This window comes from Ovis canadensis, chromosome 25 (genome assembly GCF_042477335.2).
Source record: "Ovis canadensis isolate MfBH-ARS-UI-01 breed Bighorn chromosome 25, ARS-UI_OviCan_v2, whole genome shotgun sequence".
Lineage (NCBI taxonomy): Eukaryota > Metazoa > Chordata > Mammalia > Artiodactyla > Bovidae > Ovis > Ovis canadensis.
The window spans coordinates 62,795,149-62,813,845 of NC_091269.1; the positions used below are offsets into that span (position 1 = coordinate 62,795,149).

General features: G+C 45.2%; 1 protein-coding gene across 6 annotated transcripts; it reads left to right on the top strand.

Annotated features, from left to right (window-relative positions):
• Positions 1-13,737: 13,737 nt before the first annotated feature.
• On the top strand, positions 13,738-18,399 carry ZNF32 (zinc finger protein 32). 6 transcript variants are annotated; one of them, XM_069572398.1, is made up of 3 exons: positions 13,738-13,832; positions 16,060-16,199; positions 17,417-18,399. In XM_069572398.1, exons 2-3 carry the CDS (start codon positions 16,130-16,132, stop codon positions 18,208-18,210), a joined length of 864 nt encoding a protein of 287 aa, XP_069428499.1. In that variant the 5' UTR covers positions 13,738-13,832; positions 16,060-16,129; the 3' UTR covers positions 18,211-18,399. The 6 variants fall into 6 exon arrangements, with proteins under 6 accessions (XP_069428499.1, XP_069428500.1, XP_069428498.1 ...); XM_069572399.1 differs by having other exon boundaries at positions 17,459-18,399; XM_069572397.1 differs by having other exon boundaries at positions 13,796-14,502; positions 17,459-18,399.
• Positions 18,400-18,697: the final 298 nt, after the last annotated feature.

The following is an 18,697-nucleotide window of genomic DNA, read 5'->3' on the forward strand; positions in this document are numbered from 1 at the left end:
TCCTCTGTCTTTCTCTTCTCCTCCTGCCCCCAATCCCTCCCAGCATCAGGGTCTTTTCCAATGAGTCAACTCTTCCCATTAGGTGGCCAAAGTACTGGAGTTTCAGCTTCAGTTCTTCCAATGAACACCCAGGACTGATCTCCTTTAGGATGGACTGGTTGGATCTCCTTGCAGTCCAAGGGAGTCTCAAGAGTCTTCTCCAACACCACAGCTCAAAAGCATCCATTCTTCGGCGTTCAGCTTTCTTCACAGTCCAACTCTCAAATCCATACATGACCACAGGAAAAACATAGCCTTGACTAGATGGGCCTTAGTCGGCAAAGTAATGTCTCTGCTTTTCAATATGCTGTCTAGGTTGGTCATAACTTTTCTTCCAAGGAGTAAGTCTCTTTTAATTTCATGGCTGCAGTCACCATCTGCGGTGATTTTGGAGCCCAAAATAATAAAGTCTGACGCAGTCAGGAAAGAGCTTCCTAAACGTGCCTGCCCTGCCCCCTGCTGGAAGCTTCCAGGAAAGACGCGTCGCGGTCCACAGCGGGCCCTTTTGCAGTCGTCAGGGCGCCCGGCGAGCAGAGTGCTCAGAGCCTGCCCGGCGTCCGCGCTTCCACTCCTAACGTATCTGTCTTTATAAAACACTTGCTAAGCGGTCTTCTAAGTAACATCGTTCTTAATTCTTGGAAATCACTGTGTGACAGACGCTCACATGGGCTCAGCGAGCTCTTCTGGGACCCTCCACAGTGCCTACGGACTACAAGATGTCCAGAGGGCACACCAACTTGCCAACTGTGGGCACCAAATCTGAACCAAGAGGCTGCTCAAGGACGTGATTTGTGTCTCTGTGTGGCAACACGTGCTCTGCTGCTTCTGGGGTCTGCTGTGGCTACCCCTTTTCCATCCACTGCCATATAAGCTGAAGAGACTTCCAGGCAGGGAAGGGCTCCAAGGTGACTTCTGGCCACAGGGAGTCTCTGAGATCAACTTACTGGGCGGATCCAAAATCTCTAAGTGGGCAGGAGTACCTCTAAGGGACCTCCAGAAGGGAGGGGCAGCAACCGAAGCTGCCGCAACCAGAGAGGAGTGTAAAATTATCCTAATTGGGAAGGGGGGGAGGGGCGGGGAGTAGGCTTTAGAATACCACCCATTAAATTGCAAATATGAAGCATCTTGAATGTTCAACAGTGTGGGAATGGTTATGTTATCATTAATAATATCCATTTGATTGGATGGACAATTTTTATTTACCACTATGACCACATTGTGCCTTTAATAGAAATGTTCATGATGCTTTTCTCTATTTGACAGAATTAGTAACAAATTTTTCTTCTTTTTTTCAGTATTCTTCTATTGTTGCATTGTTCTTATCTCCAAAACATCTTTTCCTGAAAAAAGAAAGAACATTTGGGAACAAGAGAGGCTGTACGAAAGAACAAGTCTGCCAAGAAGAGAAGCAGGTTAGAGTGCTTGACCTTCTGTCTGCTTCCAGAAGAAGTGCCAGGTGGCCCCACACGAGCTCCTGTGGCCGCAGTGGTTCAGAAGAGCTGGGGGCGCAGACCCGCTGTGTTCACTTCCTCAAAACAGAAGGGGATTCCCTACATGAAAAGAGGACAGCAAGTGCCTGCGGAGTGGCAGAGGGAGCTGGAAGGGGATATGCGAGAAACAGGGTGTCCGGTGGTCAGAGGTATGAGCCTGGGGCTGCACCGCAGAGGCTTTGCGGCTCCGCTTCCTGCCTTGGGGGTTGTGGCATGCTCATCACCGTGGCTCCCCTGATTTAAGCCCCTTCCTCAAGAGGGTAATTACCTGCCTCTTAAAGCTGAGAAGAGGCAGCGCAAGTCACCACCCACAGAGGGGCTTCTCTGATGATTAGGTGGTTGAGAGTCCCAGCTCCCAGTGGGGGGTGCCAAGGTTCGACCCCGGTTCAGGGAACTGGATCCCACAGGCCGCCGCTAGAAGATCCTGCATGCCGCAACTAGACCCAGCACAACCAAATAAATACGTGAATATCACACCGCCCATCGAGCACTTGGAAGACGGTCCACTCGCAGCGCAGGCTCCGAGGAAGCGTTCGGTGACTGTGTTTAGCTGCAGGCACCTCTGAGGACCTTTGGAACAAGCTGGGGTGTGCCGTTAAGACCTGCATTAGGCTCTGCTGCCTTTAGAGGCATCACGGAAGCTGTGGCTTGCCTTTGCCTTCACGAATTCCGTGATGACAAATATGTGCACAGTGGTAATGAAATTTTTCTTACTCTCTGTATTATTGCAGCTAAATATACATGCCAAAACTAACCATTTTTAAACAGACAGCTCAGTGGCATGGAATCAACACTCACACTGCTGTGAAACCATCAGCACTGCCCATCTCCAGAACCTCTGCACCATCCCAAACCAAACTCTGCTCCCATTACACCAGAACGTCCCATTTTTCCCTCCCTGAAGCTGCTGGCACCACCGTTCAAATTCGTCTCTATGAATTTGAGTGCTCCAGCTACCTCACATAAACGGAATCACATAATATTAGTCCCTTTGTGACCGGCTTCAAAGTCATCAAGGCTCACCCGTGCTGTAGCATACGTTAGAGCGCCCTCCTATTTCAGGCTGAATAACGTTCCGTTTCAGGTATGCACACGTCTTGCTCACCCATTCCCCCACGGGTGGGCGTGTGGCTTGTCTCCATGTTGGGCTGCTGTGGATACTGCTGCTGTGAACATTGGTATCCACATGTCTGTTCAAGTCCGTGCTTTGATTCTTCCAGGTATTTACCCAGAAGCAGAATTCTATGTTGACTTTTTTGAGGAGTGCCATATCGTTTCCACAACGGCAGTGCCATTTTACATTTCCACCAAAAGCGCACAAGAGTTCCAATTTTGCCACATCCTCACCGAAACACTTGACATAAATGTATACATAATGGCCATCCTATTGCATGTGAAGTAGTATCTCAAGGTGGTTTTGATTGTAATTCCCCTTGTCATTAGTGATGTGTGCGTTTTTTGTGTGTTTAGGGGCCATCTGTAGATCATCTTTGGAGAAGTGTCTATTCAAGTCCTTTTCAGTACTTTTCCCATTTTAATAGAAATATTTACAAAGGCTAATTTATTATTTTTTAATGATTGCTGTTTCTGTGTCCTATCTAAGAAGACATTGCCTATTCCAAGGTCATAAAAGCAATCTCCTGTGTAATTCTGAAGATGCTTTATGGTCCTAGTTTTTATTTTTAGGGCTATGGTTCATCTTAATTTTTGTGTATGTAGTGAGACAGGGACTGAGTTTCTTTTTTTAAAGTACAGTTATTCAGTGGTAAACACTGTGTTTATTAGAACTTCTCTCCCAGTTGGGTGATACCGTGCCGTGGTAGGAAATTGACTGACTGTGTGAGTCTGTTTCTTGACTCTATTCTGTCCCACTGGTTTGTCTATTCTTGTGCCGATAAACACTCTCCTTATTACTTAGTTTACAATAAGTCTTGAAATCAGGTTAGATAAGTTCTCCAACTTTGGTCGTCTTTTAAAAGATTGTTGTGGTTATTCTAGATTCTCTGCCGTTCTCTGTAAATTTCAGAATCAGCTGTCTACGTCTTAAAAAGTCTTGCTGGGGACTCCCCTGCTGGTACAGTGGGTAAGAATCTCCCTGCCAATGCGGAGGTCATGGATTTGATCCCTGGTCTGGGGAGACTCCAAGCGCCCCAGAGCAACGAAGCCGTGTGCCACGGCTACTGAGCCTGCACCTTGCGGCTCTCCTGTTGTGGCTACTGAAGTCCTCAAGCCTAGAGCCTGTGTCTGCAACCAGGGGAGCCTCCACGATGAGAGGCCTGCTCCCCAAAACTAGAGGAAACCCAGGGGCAGTGATGGAGACCCAGTACAACCAAAAATAAAATAAAGCTTTAAGTAAATTAGAAAGTCTTGCTGGGACTTCCACTGAGCCTATAAATCCATTTCAAGAGAAATGCCATTTTAACTGAATCAATAAGCATTATATGCCTCTCCACTTATTTAGGTCTGCCTTAATTTTTCTCAGCAGTGCTTTGCAGCTTTTGGTATTTTATGTATTTTGTTAATTTCTTCATAGATATTTGATGTTTTGACACTATTATAAAAAGTGCTTTTGTTTCATTTTGTAATTCTGTGTTGCCATTATGTATGTATACAACTGTTAACTGTGTCCTGTGACCATACAAAATTCGAAGTATTTTCTAGTGATTCTATTTTTATTTTCCACAGGATTTTCTCATATATCACCATGACAGTGACTGATGACACTTTTTTCCTAATCTGTATGCTTTGGCTACGCTAGGGTGAGAATGAAGAAGAGAGTTGTTGGTATTACTGAAAAAGGTTTCATGTACTCGCTTACTAAATATTCTTCGAGTATCTGCTGCATGTATGACACTGGAGGTGGACGTGACGGAATTCCAGTTGAGCTATTTCAAATCCTAAAAGATGATGCTGTGAAAGTGCTACACTCAGTATGCCAGCAAATTTGGAGAACTCAATAGTGGCCAGAGGACTGGAAAGGTCAGTTTTCATTCCAATCCCAAAGAAAGGCAATGCCAAAGAATGCTCAAACTACCGCACAATTGCACTTATTTCACACGCTAGCAAAGTAATTGTCAAAATTCTCCAAGCCAGGCTTCAACAGTACGTGAACCGTGAACTTCCAGATGTTCAATCTGGATTTAAAAAAGCCAGAGGAACCAGAGATCAAATTGCCAACATCCACTGGATCATCGAAAAAGCAAGAAAGTTCCAGAAGAACATCCAATCCTGTTTTGTTGACTATGCCAAAGCCTTTGACTGACACATCAAACTTTGGAAACTTTTAAAGAGATGGAAATATCAGATCACCTGACCTGTCTCCTAAGAAATCTGTATGCAGGTCAAGAACCAACAGTTAGAACTGGACATGGAACAACAGACTGGTTCCAAATAGGAAAAGGAATACGTCATGGCTGTATATTGTCACCCTGCTTATTTAACTTATATGCAGAGAACATCATGAGAAATGCTGGGCTGGATGAAGCGCAAGCTGGAATCAGGATTGCCAGGAGAAATATCAATAACCTCAGACATGCAGATGACACCACCCTAATGACAGAAAGCAAAGAAAAAGTAAAGAGCCTCTTGATGAAAGTGAAAGAGGAGAGTGAAAAAGTTGGCTTACAACTCGACATTCAGGAAATTAAGATCATGAAACCCAATCCCATCACTTCATGGCAAGTAGATGGGGAAGCAATAGAAACAGTGACAGACTTTATTTTGGGGGGCTCCAAAATCACAGCAGATAGTGACTGCAGCCATGACATTAAAAGACTCTTATTCCTTGGAAGAAAAGTTATGAACAATCTAGACACCATATTAAAAAGCAGAGACATTGCTTTGCCAACAAAGGTCTGTCTAGTCAAAGCTATTGTTTTACCAGTAGTCGTGTAGAGATGTGAGAGTTGGACTATAAAGAAAGCTGAGCACCAAAGAATTGATGCTTTTGAACTGTGGTGTTGGAGAAGACTCTTGAGAGTCCCTTGGACTGCAAGGAGATCCAACCAGTCCATCCTAAAGGAATCAGTCCTGAATATTCATTGAAAGCAGTGATGCTGAAGCTGAAGCTCCAATACTATGGCCACCTGATGTGAAGAACTGACTCATTGGAAAAGACCCTGATGCTGAGAAAGATTGAAGGCAGGAGGAGAAGGGGACGACAGAGGATGAGATGGTCAGATGGCATCATTGACTCAATGGACATGAGTTTGAGTAACCTCTGGGAGTTGGTGATGGACAGGGAAGCCTGGTGTAATGCATCCTGTAGAGTCGGACACAACTGAACAACTGAACTGAACTGAACGTGTATGACACTGCTCAGGAATGAAGAGGTTCACAAATGCCCTGGGTCAAGACCTTGCTCTCGTAGTCAAGAGGAGACACGTACATAACTCGCTGACGTAGCAGAGGAGGGTGCAAGGATCATAGACTGCACACTGGCAGCCCTGTGGGAGGTCTAAGGGAGAGAGACTAGTTCTAGGCCCACTGGGTAACATGAAACCCTTACATACACAGACAGTCTTATGTTTTCAAAAAGTGAAATGTTACTACCAGAATTGACCTTCACCGCTCCATGACACAGGCAAGATCGTCGTCATCATTTGAGTCATTTGAAGTGATCTGCCCAAAGCCGCAGAAGGGTTTGTGACGGGTGTGTGACTTTTATATTGGTACACTTTTGACCACAGGGCCGAAGATGGCCCTTGGAAGTTATTTAGTGATTAAAAAAAATAATCTTTGGGCCGGAAAGGAACTTTGATAAATTTCTTTTCTAATTTAGCACTGCTATTCTGGAACGATTGTTTGCCCTCTTGGGGCATGGATGAGTTAGAAGCCAGTTAATTCTGCCCTTCTGAGTTTCTGAAGCACTTTCAACACAAAGAAGGGAAGCAAAGTCTCCCCCTCTCTGGTGCTCCAGGAGTGAACCTCAACTGCAATCTGAGCTAGCAGATTTTCCTGTTCAGAAATCCCATCATTTTTTTCCTGGAAATTATATTCATTTACTAATTTGCGCTACAAATTACCTGTCTTTTCCCTTTCTCTTCCCACAGGGCTTTAGGCCCTCGCTGGGATGTGCCTGAAGCAGAAGGTGGCTTCCCTGGCGGCTCCCCTGGGGGCTCAGATTGCGAAAATCCACCGGCGGCACAGTTGGTCAAGAACCCACCTGCCAATGCAGGAGTCACAAGAGCCCCGGGCTTGATCCCTGGGCCAGGGGGACCCCCTGGAGAAGGAGATGGCAACCAACTTCATTATTCTTGCCGGGGAACTTCCATGGACAGAGGAGCCTGCGGGGCTACAGTCCACGGGGTCACAAAGAGTCAAACACGGCTAAGCACTCATGCACTGGGTCCAATGGAGGTGGGCAAACCCAGATCTCCTCGATCCCTTCTGAAACTAACACTTGTGCAGGCTGGCTCTTCCTCCCCTCCACCGCCCCCACCACCACAAACCCCATCAGTTCAGTTCAGTTCAGCCGCTCAGTCAGACTCTGCCACCCCATGAATCGCCTGTCAAATAAACAGCCCAGAACTCATCCAATACTTCTCAGCAAAGAAAAGGGAAAGGAAAAAAAAAAAAAACAAACAACTATGCTATTGTGCCCTCTGGTGGTCATAAGTGAAACCAAAGACCCCAAACTGTCTGTTCAGTTCAGTCGCTCAGTTGTGTCCGACTCTTTGCGACCCCTTGGACTGCAGCACGTCAGGCCTGCCTGTCCATCACCAACTCCTGGAGCTCACTCAGACTCATGTCCATCAAGTCAAAGATGCCATCCGACCATCTCATCCTCTGTCCTCCCCTTCTCCTCCTGCCTTCAATCTTTCTCAGCATCAGGGTCTTTTCAAATGAGTCAGTTCTTCACAACAGGTGGCCATAGTATTGGAGCTTCAGCTTCAGCAACACTACTTTCAATGAATATTCAGAACTGATTTCCTTTAGGATTAACTGGTTGGATCTCCTTGCAGTAAGGGACTCTCAAGAGTCTTCTCCAACACCGCAATTCAAAAGCATCAATTCTTCGGCGCTCAGCTTTCTTTATATCCATACACATCCATACACAACTGGTAAAGTCATAGGTTTGACTTTTGTTTGCAAAGTAATGTCTCTATTTTTTAATATGCTGTCTAGGTTGTTCATAACTTTTCTTCCAAGGAGCAAGCATCTTTTAATGTCATGGCCGCAGTCACCATCTGCAGTGATTTTGGAGCCCCCAAAAATTGTCTCTCACTGTTTCCATTGCTTCCCCATCTATTTGCCATGAAGTGATGGGACTGGATTCCATGATCTTAGTTTTCTGAATGTTTAGTTTTAAGCCAACTTTTTTCACTCTCCTCGTTCACTTTCATCAAGAGGCTCTCTAGTTCTTCGCTTTCTGCCATAAGGGTGGTGTCATCCGCATACATGAGGTTATTGATATTTCTCCCAGCAACCTTGATTCCAGCTTGCATTATCTTTGCCGTACTCTTTCCTAATTACGTATTGTTTTTACATATTGATCTGTTTTTCTTGATCAGATTTTTTTAGTGAATTGTGTTTTGGGGGGTTTATAACTTATCTTTTGTGTTTTCTAATTTATTTCTCCTTTTATTAATATTATTTTTGTCTTACACATCTTTGAGTCACCCTTTCCAGGTAATGTAAATTGAATTTTCTCTTCTTTTCTTTTTTTGTTGTTGATGATAAAATACATTATGTGAATTTTCTTTTACATTATGTGAGTATTGCTTTGATAAACATTACAGAATTTTAGATAATTTTATATGTTGTTAACTCAGTTGTTATTTAATAAACATTATGTTGCTATATTCTTTAGTTTCCCACTGTGGCCAATTATTAGTTAAGAAATAACTGAGCAAGTTTTAAATGGCACAATTTTGTAACTCCTATAGAAGCATTCATTGTTACTAGTTGTGCTAAGTTGGGAAAGGGGCCATTGCCTGTAAGATTTTTCTTCATTTTTTGTAATGTATTTATTCTTTTATATCATAATGAATTATAATACTTTGTAAAGATTTCAGACTCTAGAAAGCTCTGGAGCTCAGATTCTACCGGTTAATTCTATTTTATTGTTTTATAATCTATACCTCTCTTTGACTTAGTATAAACTGATCATGGTAAACAAGTTTCTAAAGAGCATATTTCGTCAAATATTCCTTAACTCTAAGTTCTAGGTCTTTGTTTCAAATGTAACAGATAACCTGAGCAGCTAAGCTCCCAGCTGCAGTTACATTGACATCTTAACCTTCTCGTTGCTTGGGAGGCCTCCCTACATAATGGGCTGTGCTCCCCCGTGACACTTACTCAGAAGGGACATTGTGAGAGGATAGCATTCACACACACAACAAAGGGCACCTCCTCGTTTTGTGTCAAGCAGCCTCTATATCCTAAGGGGAACTTACAGCATCCCCAGTAAATGATACCAAACAGAATAATCAGCTCCAGACATGAAAGGCTCAGCAGGAAATGATGGCCAGGCCCATAGCCCTGGAAACATGCAAATATATACTAAGTGCAGGGCATCAGTTCCCACCCCAAACTTTCCGTTCCATCTTCTGGTTTATAAACAGTTCTGTCAAGAGGCTAAATGGAGAAAGGCACAGCTAGTTATACACTAGAAATAAGTGGCAAGAATTTAAAAATATCTGAAGCATGCATAAATAGCTCCCTTAAGGATAAACTTTGGCCACCTGATTCGAAGAACCAACTCATTGGAAAAGACCCTAATGCTGGGAAAGATTGAAGGCAGGAGGAGAAGGGGATGACAGAGGATGAGATGGCTGGATGGCATCACCGACCCAATGGACATGAGTCTGAGTAAGTTCTGGAAATTGGTGATGGACAGGGAAGGCTGGAATGCTGCGGTCCACGGGGTCGCAAAGAGTCGGACACGACTGAGTGACTGAACTGAACTGAAGGATAAATAATTTCTATTTGAATAGCTGAAGGAAGTTTGAGGTTGCAAAAGCTAAGAAGCACACACAAGGCATCATTAAGCCCAAATTATTAGTGTCCTGAATTTACAAATCAGGTGAGAGTAGTGAGATCAAACAGAAGGCATACTTGGGCAAAGAGACAGCAGCAGCTGCAGAGAGCAGGACTGGCTTGCCCAAGGAGAGGCCAGGATGACTTCCAGCTCTGAGGAATAGCTGGCAAGTAAAGAGACTTGTGTGGCTCTAATCAAGGTACTAGCAACCCTCCAGAGAACTGCACTAAATCACAGATCCCTTTCTTTCTGGCGAGTTTAGCTACTCAAGCCTGCCCACTGAGCAGGAGGGGTATGAAAGAAACCCAGCTTTCTCCCCAGCACTGGCCTCCATGGTGGACCTAGTGTGATGGTTTCAGAGGGATGGGAAGACTGGTTAGTGAGTGAACGGAGTTGTGGGGTGAGATGGGGATTCATAAGGGGGTTGCATTTCTCATGGAGACTGGAGTAAACACAGACTTGAGGCATAGTGAAAATTATTCTGATAAACTCCTCCAGGAGGACAGAGCCTTATTCTGCCGCTATGGACCCAAGGACTTTGTTGAGAATATGGCAGAAAAGAAGCCCCTACCCTTCCTTGAGCATCCTGCCATCTCATCTCCCTTCAAGGGACCAGGAGTCCATTCAAAGTCAGTGATTCAGTCTAGATTTACTGCGGAATTCCATAGCTTTCCTTTCATATTTAGGATACAATTATTTCAATGATTCAGTCTAGATTTACTGCAGAATTCCGTAGCTTTCCTTTCATATTTAGGATACAATTATTCAATTTTCCCTTTTCCTAAGGGGGAAAAAAGGCTGTAGCAGTCAGATGTATATCTTTAGGACTTTTTGATACATATTAGCAAATATCTAATCAGAACAACCATCTCAATTAACACAGGGATGAAAAATCTCTATTTCCCTAGCCCTCTTTGCAATACTTTGCCATTCACTAGCTATAGGGAACAGTTTTCTTTGTTTCAATTAGCACTTTCAAAAATTAATAAGGTCTAAGTATTTTTCCTGAATTCTATTTTTATGTATGTATGAGTTGCTATCCTGTGCCAAATTTCCATTGAAATGTTTTCTTTCTCTTATTGATTTGTGTGGTCTCTTTAAATATGACAATTATTAATATTTTCCTAGCATGTGTTAACTTCATTTAATGATGGTGCTGACACAGAACTATTGATTTTAATGGAGTCAAATCCAGCAATCTTATTCCTAATTGTTTCTGCCTTCATTACCATGGTTAGGGAAACCCTTCCTATGCCAAGATTTTAAACCATACATTCTTCTGTGTCTTTTATGGATCTGGGTTTACGTTTTACATGTAATCCATCTGAAGGCTATCTTGGCATAGGAGTTACATAAACATTCACCTTTTTTGCCAAATGGTTCGCCTTTTGTTGTAGCATCGGTTATTGAACTGTTTATACTTCTGCAGTGTCTTGAGATGCATGGGAAGTAACAGAATGGTTTTTTGACAATTTTTAAAATTTACATTGCTGACACCCTCACCTGCTGTCACCCTCACCGAGCCTCCCCCCTTCCTGTTGAGTGTGTCTTAAGACACAAGCAGTGGTTGAGGACTCGGCCCCATGTAGGATCTGGGTAAAGACTGCCAAGTGTGTGGCAGGGGATGGTGAGTGGGTCTCATCAGCTCCATTCCTAATGGCTTTCTCCTCTGTGTACTATTCGATGTGTCCTCTTTCCTGAGACGCCTGAAGGTTTGCTGAGAAAGGTGACCATTTCCCCTCTATAGTCACCTTTTCCCCCCAAAGATTTGCCACCTACTTTCACAATAGGAACTGAAATGTCCCAACAGCCACAGCTGATCCTGACCTGACTGACAGGACTTCTGGGTGCTGAGTGTTGTTTATCAGCAGGGAAACTGACTCCCAGGCCTGGGGGTGACACACAGTCTTACTGACACAGCCTTGGGAGAAAGGGGAGCAGAGCCACTCGTACGGCGCCATTCAATCGGGCGCAAGAACTGGCCCTTGCTTTGGGCCACCTGGGCTTTGAAAATTATCTGCGGCTGTGTTGAAGGAAAAAAAGAGCGGTGATTGTGCAGGCCCCTAATGCTCTCCCCTTTTCTCTCTCTCTGACGCTGGAACAAGTAATGAAGGAGGCGCTACAGGGAGCCCTATGTTCATGCAGAGAGGTCTTTGGGGAGTGGGGCCTACAGGAGTTTCCCCTGCAGGAAATTCTCTGTGAGACAGCTGCTGGCCAGGTTGGGAGGAAGGGGGTGCATTCTTCTCAACTAGACTGTCAGCTCCCTTTCTAGGAGAAGGCAGTCCATCTTGCTGACATTTGTGTCCCCAAAACCCAGCACAGTAGCTGACACAGTACCCAATATTTAAAAAGGGCTCAGGACGTACAAGTTCAAAGAACTTATGTAATGATGCGTTGTTAGTAATAGCAATAACTAACATTTAGGAATCAACTTATTACACTTTGTACACTGTGTTAAATTAAATGTTTTGTTTAACAGGTGGCTTTTTGGTAGAGAACACAGACCTAGCAAAAGGAAGCATTCCTTGTAAAACCCCTCATTCAACAGGATAGTCTCTGAGTGGGAGCTCTGGAGCAGGGAGCTTAGAGAGAAGTATACTGAGGAGAGCTCCAGGATAAAGGAAAACAAGCACGGTTCCAAGGGGGTGGAAGTCAAGCAGTCTCAGTCACCATGAGCTTTAATGCCAGTCTTCCCTGTTCAAATTCCCTCTCAGAGGCCAGGATCCTATAAAAATACATTTGAAGGTGGCCTAAGGCATTTGAGAGAGGCCTTATCGCACAGATTCTCAAAATCGACTTTGCCCCCTCCCAGTATCATAAAGCAGGGCCAAGGATGTGACTGCCTGTGCTAGACTGGCTCTTCAGAGAAGTCCCATGAAAAAACAGAGCTCTTGCCCCATGCCCTGTGTGACTCTCCAGTTCAGCTCAGTCATGTCCAGTTCTTTGTGACACCATGGACTGCAGCACGCCAGGCTTCCCTCTCCTCCACCATCTCCCAGAGCTTGCTCAAACTCATGTCCATCAAGTCCATGATGCCATTCAACCATCTCATCCTCTACCATCCCCTTCTCCTCCTGCCTTCAATCTTTCCCAGCATCAGGGCCTTTTCCAATGAGTCAGTTCTTTACATCAGGGGCCAAAGTATTGGCACTTCAGCTTCAGCATCAGTCCTTCCAATGAATATTCAGGACTGATTCCCTTTAGGATTGACTAGTTTGATCTCCTTGCAGTCCAAGGGATTCTCAAGAATCTTCTCCAACACCACAGTTCAAAAGCATCAATCCTTCAGCACTCAGCTTTCTTTATGGTCCAACTCTCACATCCATAGTCTTTTGGGTTGGCATGGCCTCATGCCTGGAGGCTGTTTTCCTTTACTTTTACTTTCTAAATAAAACTGAGCTGTAACACGGACCTGTAACACCGGTCCATCTTATCACTTCAAATTTTTGTTGCGAGAGAGAACCAAGGAAATTACACATTCCCCCGAAACTGCTGCTGCTGCTAAGTCACTTCAGTCGTGTCCGACTCTGTGCAACCCCATAGACGGCAGCCCACTGGGCTCCCCCGTCCCTGGGATTCCCCAGGCAAGAATACTGGAGTGGGTTGCCATTTCCTTCTCCAATGCATGAAAGTGAAAAATCAAAGTGAAGTCCTCAGCCCTGTCCGACTCTTAGCGACCCCATGGACTACAGCCTACCAAGCTCCTCCGTCCATGGGACGTTCCAGGCAAGAGTACTGAAGTGGGGCACCATTGCCTTCTCCGACACTGTCTTGGAATTCTCCAGTGGTGTTTCAAATTCTCTTCTCCCACAGACGTGGCTTGAAATATTTGCTCCTTGCCTCAGAACTCTAATTTCAGAACACTTAGTCCTGGCTCAGGGAACTTCTCGACACAAAACCCTAAGCACCCCGGGATTAATCAACTCATTTCTTCCCAACGCTTTGTTTCCTTCCACAACGCCGTGCAAGAACCCTGGCTCGGAGGATGGCTTCACCAAGCTGCCATCCCATGCCTGGCTAATCTGAGTGGCCATTTGGCGCTCTTGGTCTTTGTTCTACGACCGCGAACAAGTCGGCGCTCGGACTCGGTCCAAACAGGAGTGACCTGAGCGCCCAGCGCTCGCCTAGACCCGCCGATCCCGAGGGGGCGGGTCGCATCGCCGAACTACGTTTCCCACAGTGCTCGGGGAAGCCGGGGCCACCCAGGCACGGGGCTAGGGCGCGCGCGGAGCCTCCTGGGAGTTGTAGTCCGGTCCGCTCGCGCCGGCGTTCCTAAGGGCTCGGTGCCGGCCTTTGTCTGTCTGCGGGCGCGCGCGGCTGCGGTGAGTGAGGCCGCTGGCTGGGTCAGGACACCCAGGCGAGGCAGGGCCCCGCCTTCAGGCCGCCGCCTCCGACCCCCACCCCCTCGCGTCCTGAGCAGGCCTGACCAGCCTGGAGCCTCCCCAGCGAGGCCGGCTGCGAGGCGACAGGTCTGCGGCCCGCCAGAAAAGGTCTAGCTGGACCGGAGAGCGGGGCGCTGAGGTCCGGCGCGGGTCGGGTGGGGACGTCGCCGAGGCAGGAATGGCAGAGCGTCTGTCGGGAGGAGCAGGGGCCCCTCTTCCGCAAGGCGGGGCGGGGAGTGCGGGAAGGCCCCGCACCTGGAGGCGCGGGAGGGCCCACGGGCAGGTGTGCCTCTGGGCCCGCGGGGAGGGCGTCAGAAGATGGAGGCGGGAAATGCAGTCTCTAGGCTGCGTGAAAGAAAGGACAAACTCCTCTGAGTAGGGACATGGGAAAGGACACGGTGAATTCCGGTGTGCGGGGAAAACAAGCACCCCTCCCCAGAGTCTCCTCGTCCTGAAACTGTGCCCCGGACACAGCAGAGCTCCCCATGGCCTGGTCCTGCGCTGAGGGCTCTCAACTTCAGGCCTTAGGTCTGTTAGGTCATGTCAGAGGCCCTTCACGTTTGACTCTCGGAGTCTCCCAGAAGCTACTTGATATTACAGCATTTATTAAGTAAGTGAATAGGTCTGGGCTGTTTGGTTACTTCCCCAGTGCTGTTTAAGGGGAGACAGAGGGTAGGATTCGTCTCTCGTGGCCTCATTGTGAGCAGGATATAATGGCTTTCTTGATAGGAAAAAGCACTATTTTCTATTATAAAGTGTCTTTCCACAGAATCTTCAGGAATTTGATTCCGCACACCTGTGGAATCTATGGAGAAAAATATGGCAATTTCCCTTCGTTAATCATGAGGTTCCTGAAACACAGCTAAGCTGTGACTTGAGTATCTCACAGCGTGTGGAGACGCACAGCTGAAAACTCTCCAAGGTGCTCTGAGCAGACTGTTTGCTGACTCACCAAGGACCCGGTCCAGCCTCAGGCAGCAGGCACCCATGTACTTTTCAGTGACTCTTGGTGGGTGTGTGGTTGATCAGTAACACTTAGGACTTCCAAGTGAATGGTACTGTGATGTCCTGACACCAATAGGGCACTGCTTTGTGGCTTGTAATGCAAACTGGAGCTGAGTCTTTCAAATAAGAGTTTTTAATGCCTCTACAGTCATCACAACATGTAACAGAAAGTGCAGTTGTCAAGAAGACCAGATCCTTGGGTTAACAAAGAACTGTAGCATCACACTGCTAATTTCATTAAATCAGGAGGCCAGCACTTTCATGGGATATGTTAGAGGGAAACAAAGATTATACACACTGGACCACTGCATTAAGTGTAAGAATTCAGTAATTAGGGTCCTGAAATAAGAATATTCCCCCCAAAATAGAAAATGATGATATAGAGCAGGAGGATTCTTAGGATCTGGAAGAATAGTAAAGTCTGGTCAAGCTCTGTTCCATTCACTTTTTAGTAATGAGAAAGTAAAAAATTGTCTAGACATAGGCTTTGGATCCAAGAAGTCTTGGCTTTGAACCTTTGCCCCACCTTGCCTCCATACTGGCTCTGGGACTTGAGCAAGTTACTTGGATTTGGAATCTGAAGTACTTTTTTTCCCCAAGAATTGACAAGTAGTATGCTTCCTCAGAACTAGTATTCTCATATCTTGAAGAGCCTCCAAAGAAGTGCTAAAAGGAAATATGAAAGCTCTTGTTCTGTCCTAATAATCTAGAGGGGACTGGAGAGGAGAGTCAGAGACATTCCCATCACAGAACCAATTATTAAGGCTGAAATGTTGTTTTTTATATTCTGAATTCCTCTGGACACTTGGAGGATAAAATAGCAGGCAGTCAGGTGGGGGAAAGAAGTGGAAGATTCCAATCCCATGTGAAAGCTAAAGTACAAATAGTAAGGACCATTTTCTTGGCATTGGCAGGAAGAGAAACATGTTTGCTTTCTGTCTTCTCTGCTTTTGCACCTCTTGCTTCCTCCTGGACTCATTTATAAGTAGCTATGGTACTGGCCCATTTTGCAGTTATGTTATAGATGACTGGTATTATATCAGGCAAACAAGGTTTCCTCCATTCACTCATACCCCAAACCAGAGCTCCTGTTGACTGCTCTCACTTATCAGTTCTCTTACCCATTCCTGTTTCTGTTGTTCCGTTGTTTTTCCCTCCCTAGGCACTCAAGTACAGCCCATGGAAGAGTCATACGAAGAGGTGGTGATCAAGCTCATACAGCAGGAGGGGACATGTTTGGATTTCCAACAGCTACCCTGCTGGACTGTCATGGAAGATATGCCCAGAATGTAGCCTTTTTCAGTGAGTCTGTTGATTGCTGGGATGCCAAGTCACAATAATCAGTGTCCCTGTTCTCAGCACTGGACAACAGGCTGGGGATGCAGAGAAGATGTTCCTTTGGTGAAGCTCACTATTTTTAGGGGTTACAGGGAAAGCCTACAAGCTTGACTTAGAAACAGCAAGGGAACAGTCTTGGTATGGAGGTAGTATCTGAGAAAATGAATGAGCAGTTTTAAATCTCAGCACAGTCACTGACTGAGAAATGGTAAGACAGAGGAACAAGTTGAAATCTACCTAGGACAACTCCAAGAAAACTATTATTAGTGATGAATGGACTCATATTTAAAGTGCAGTAGGAGGCTCATACACAGGGCAATATTGGGAAGTACTGTCAATATCTGCATAGGAAGGGTTGAGAAAAACTTCAAACCAAAACTGACTTCAGTTTCACCATAGCTTAGCAGATTGAAACAGCATGGATTTTAAAGGGAAAAATTCCTTGGATCAAATTCTGATTGCCATGACTGGATCTGTGGTATCAGACAAGTTATTTAACCTTCTTGAGCTCCAGGCTCTTCATCTGCAAAATGGGACAATAAGCTCTATCTTGCAGGTTTGCAGTGATTAAGATTAATAGATGTAAAGTACCTAGGATTCTGCTACATGTACCCTGGCAGCGTAGACTTACGCTGCTCCACCATTAGGGGAGTAGACTAGGGCAGAGGTAGATTTCTCATGAAGCCTGCAAAACTTAAGCTTCAGGAGCTTTCCCTTACACTGGTCTCTTCAAGGTCCTCTCCCTACTTTTATACTGCTTTTTAATGGGAATCTCTCCAAAATTTAAAACTTTAGGCCCCATACAACCTGGATCCACACCTGTCTTGGTGTCAGATAAAACTTCGGTATGGGACTAAATGTGATCTTATATAGTTTTATTTTTCTGGATTGTTTTCTTATCTGTAAAATGGCTATAATCATGTCTATACACAAGACTATTTGGGAAGCTAAATTAAATTTAGAGGCAGTACACTGCTACAGAGCATGCCTGTGTCTGAATCCTAATTCTGTGCTTACCTAGCCAAGTGATCTTTGACAACCTTCCTATACGTTCATTTCCTTAACTGTAACAAAAGATTGTTTTCAGGATTAAATTATCTATGCAAAGTTTATAGTATAATAATGGGCACATAATAAGCACTCAAAGCATTGTTTCTTTTTTCCCTGTTCTTCTCACTCAGCATATTGGTGCATCTTACATGACTTCCCTCTCATTTTACCAGATGTGATGACAGAAGCCCACCACAAATATGATCAGTCTGAGGCCACAGGATCCTCAAGCTGGGATTTCCAGAGTTCTTTCAGAAGAGAGAAGCTGGAACAAAAATCCCCAGATTCTAAGACACTACAGGAAGATTCACCTGGAGTGAGACAGAGGGTCTATGAGTGCCAGGAATGTGGAAAATCCTTCAGGCAGAAGGGTAGTCTAACATTACATGAGAGAATCCACACTGGTCAGAAGCCCTTTGAGTGTACCCATTGTGGAAAAAGCTTTAGGGCCAAAGGCAATCTTGTTACACATCAACGAATACACACAGGAGAGAAGCCCTATCAGTGCAAGGAATGTGGGAAAAGCTTTAGTCAACGCGGTAGTCTGGCCGTTCATGAAAGACTCCACACGGGACAGAAACCCTATGAGTGTGCTATTTGTCAGAGAAGCTTCAGGAATCAAAGTAACCTTGCTGTTCACAGAAGAGTTCATAGTGGTGAGAAGCCCTATAGATGTGATCAGTGTGGAAAAGCCTTCAGTCAGAAAGGAAGCCTAATTGTTCATATCCGAGTCCACACAGGCCTGAAGCCCTATGCCTGTGCACAGTGCAGGAAGAGTTTCCACACCAGGGGCAATTGCGTTCTGCATGGCAAAATCCACACAGGAGAGACACCCTATCTGTGCGGCCAGTGTGGGAAAAGCTTCACTCAGAGAGGGAGTCTGGCTGTGCACCAGCGAAGCTGCTCACAGAGGCTCACCCTGTAACCACTCTCTTCTGAGGAAGTTCTCTTTATGAATTAACAACATAAAATCACCTGAGATTAAACAGCCTATCCAGTTTTATGGAATGAATGGAGACTCCTTCAGAAAGACCATCACTGGGTAGAGCAAACTGAGTTTTCTTTTTTTCCCCCAAATGAGTATGAAAAATAAATGTCTTGTTTATTATCATTATCACGTATGGTTCATAATTTCTGTCCATTTATTTTGACTTGATTTCCTAAGGTGCCTCCATTAATTTAGTACACAATTGGAGATTTATGTAGCAGATACAGGTTTTATATTTGCAATTGACACCACTGGCCTATTCAAAAAATCCAGCCCCTTACCAATCCCAAGATTCTTTTCTTCTCTACATATTCAAATTAATTTTGTTTTACATTCAAGACCAGTGGGCAGAATTTATGAGGCAAATTTAATAATCCCTCATATTGAACACTGTATTATCTGGATGATAGCCTCAAGAGCATAG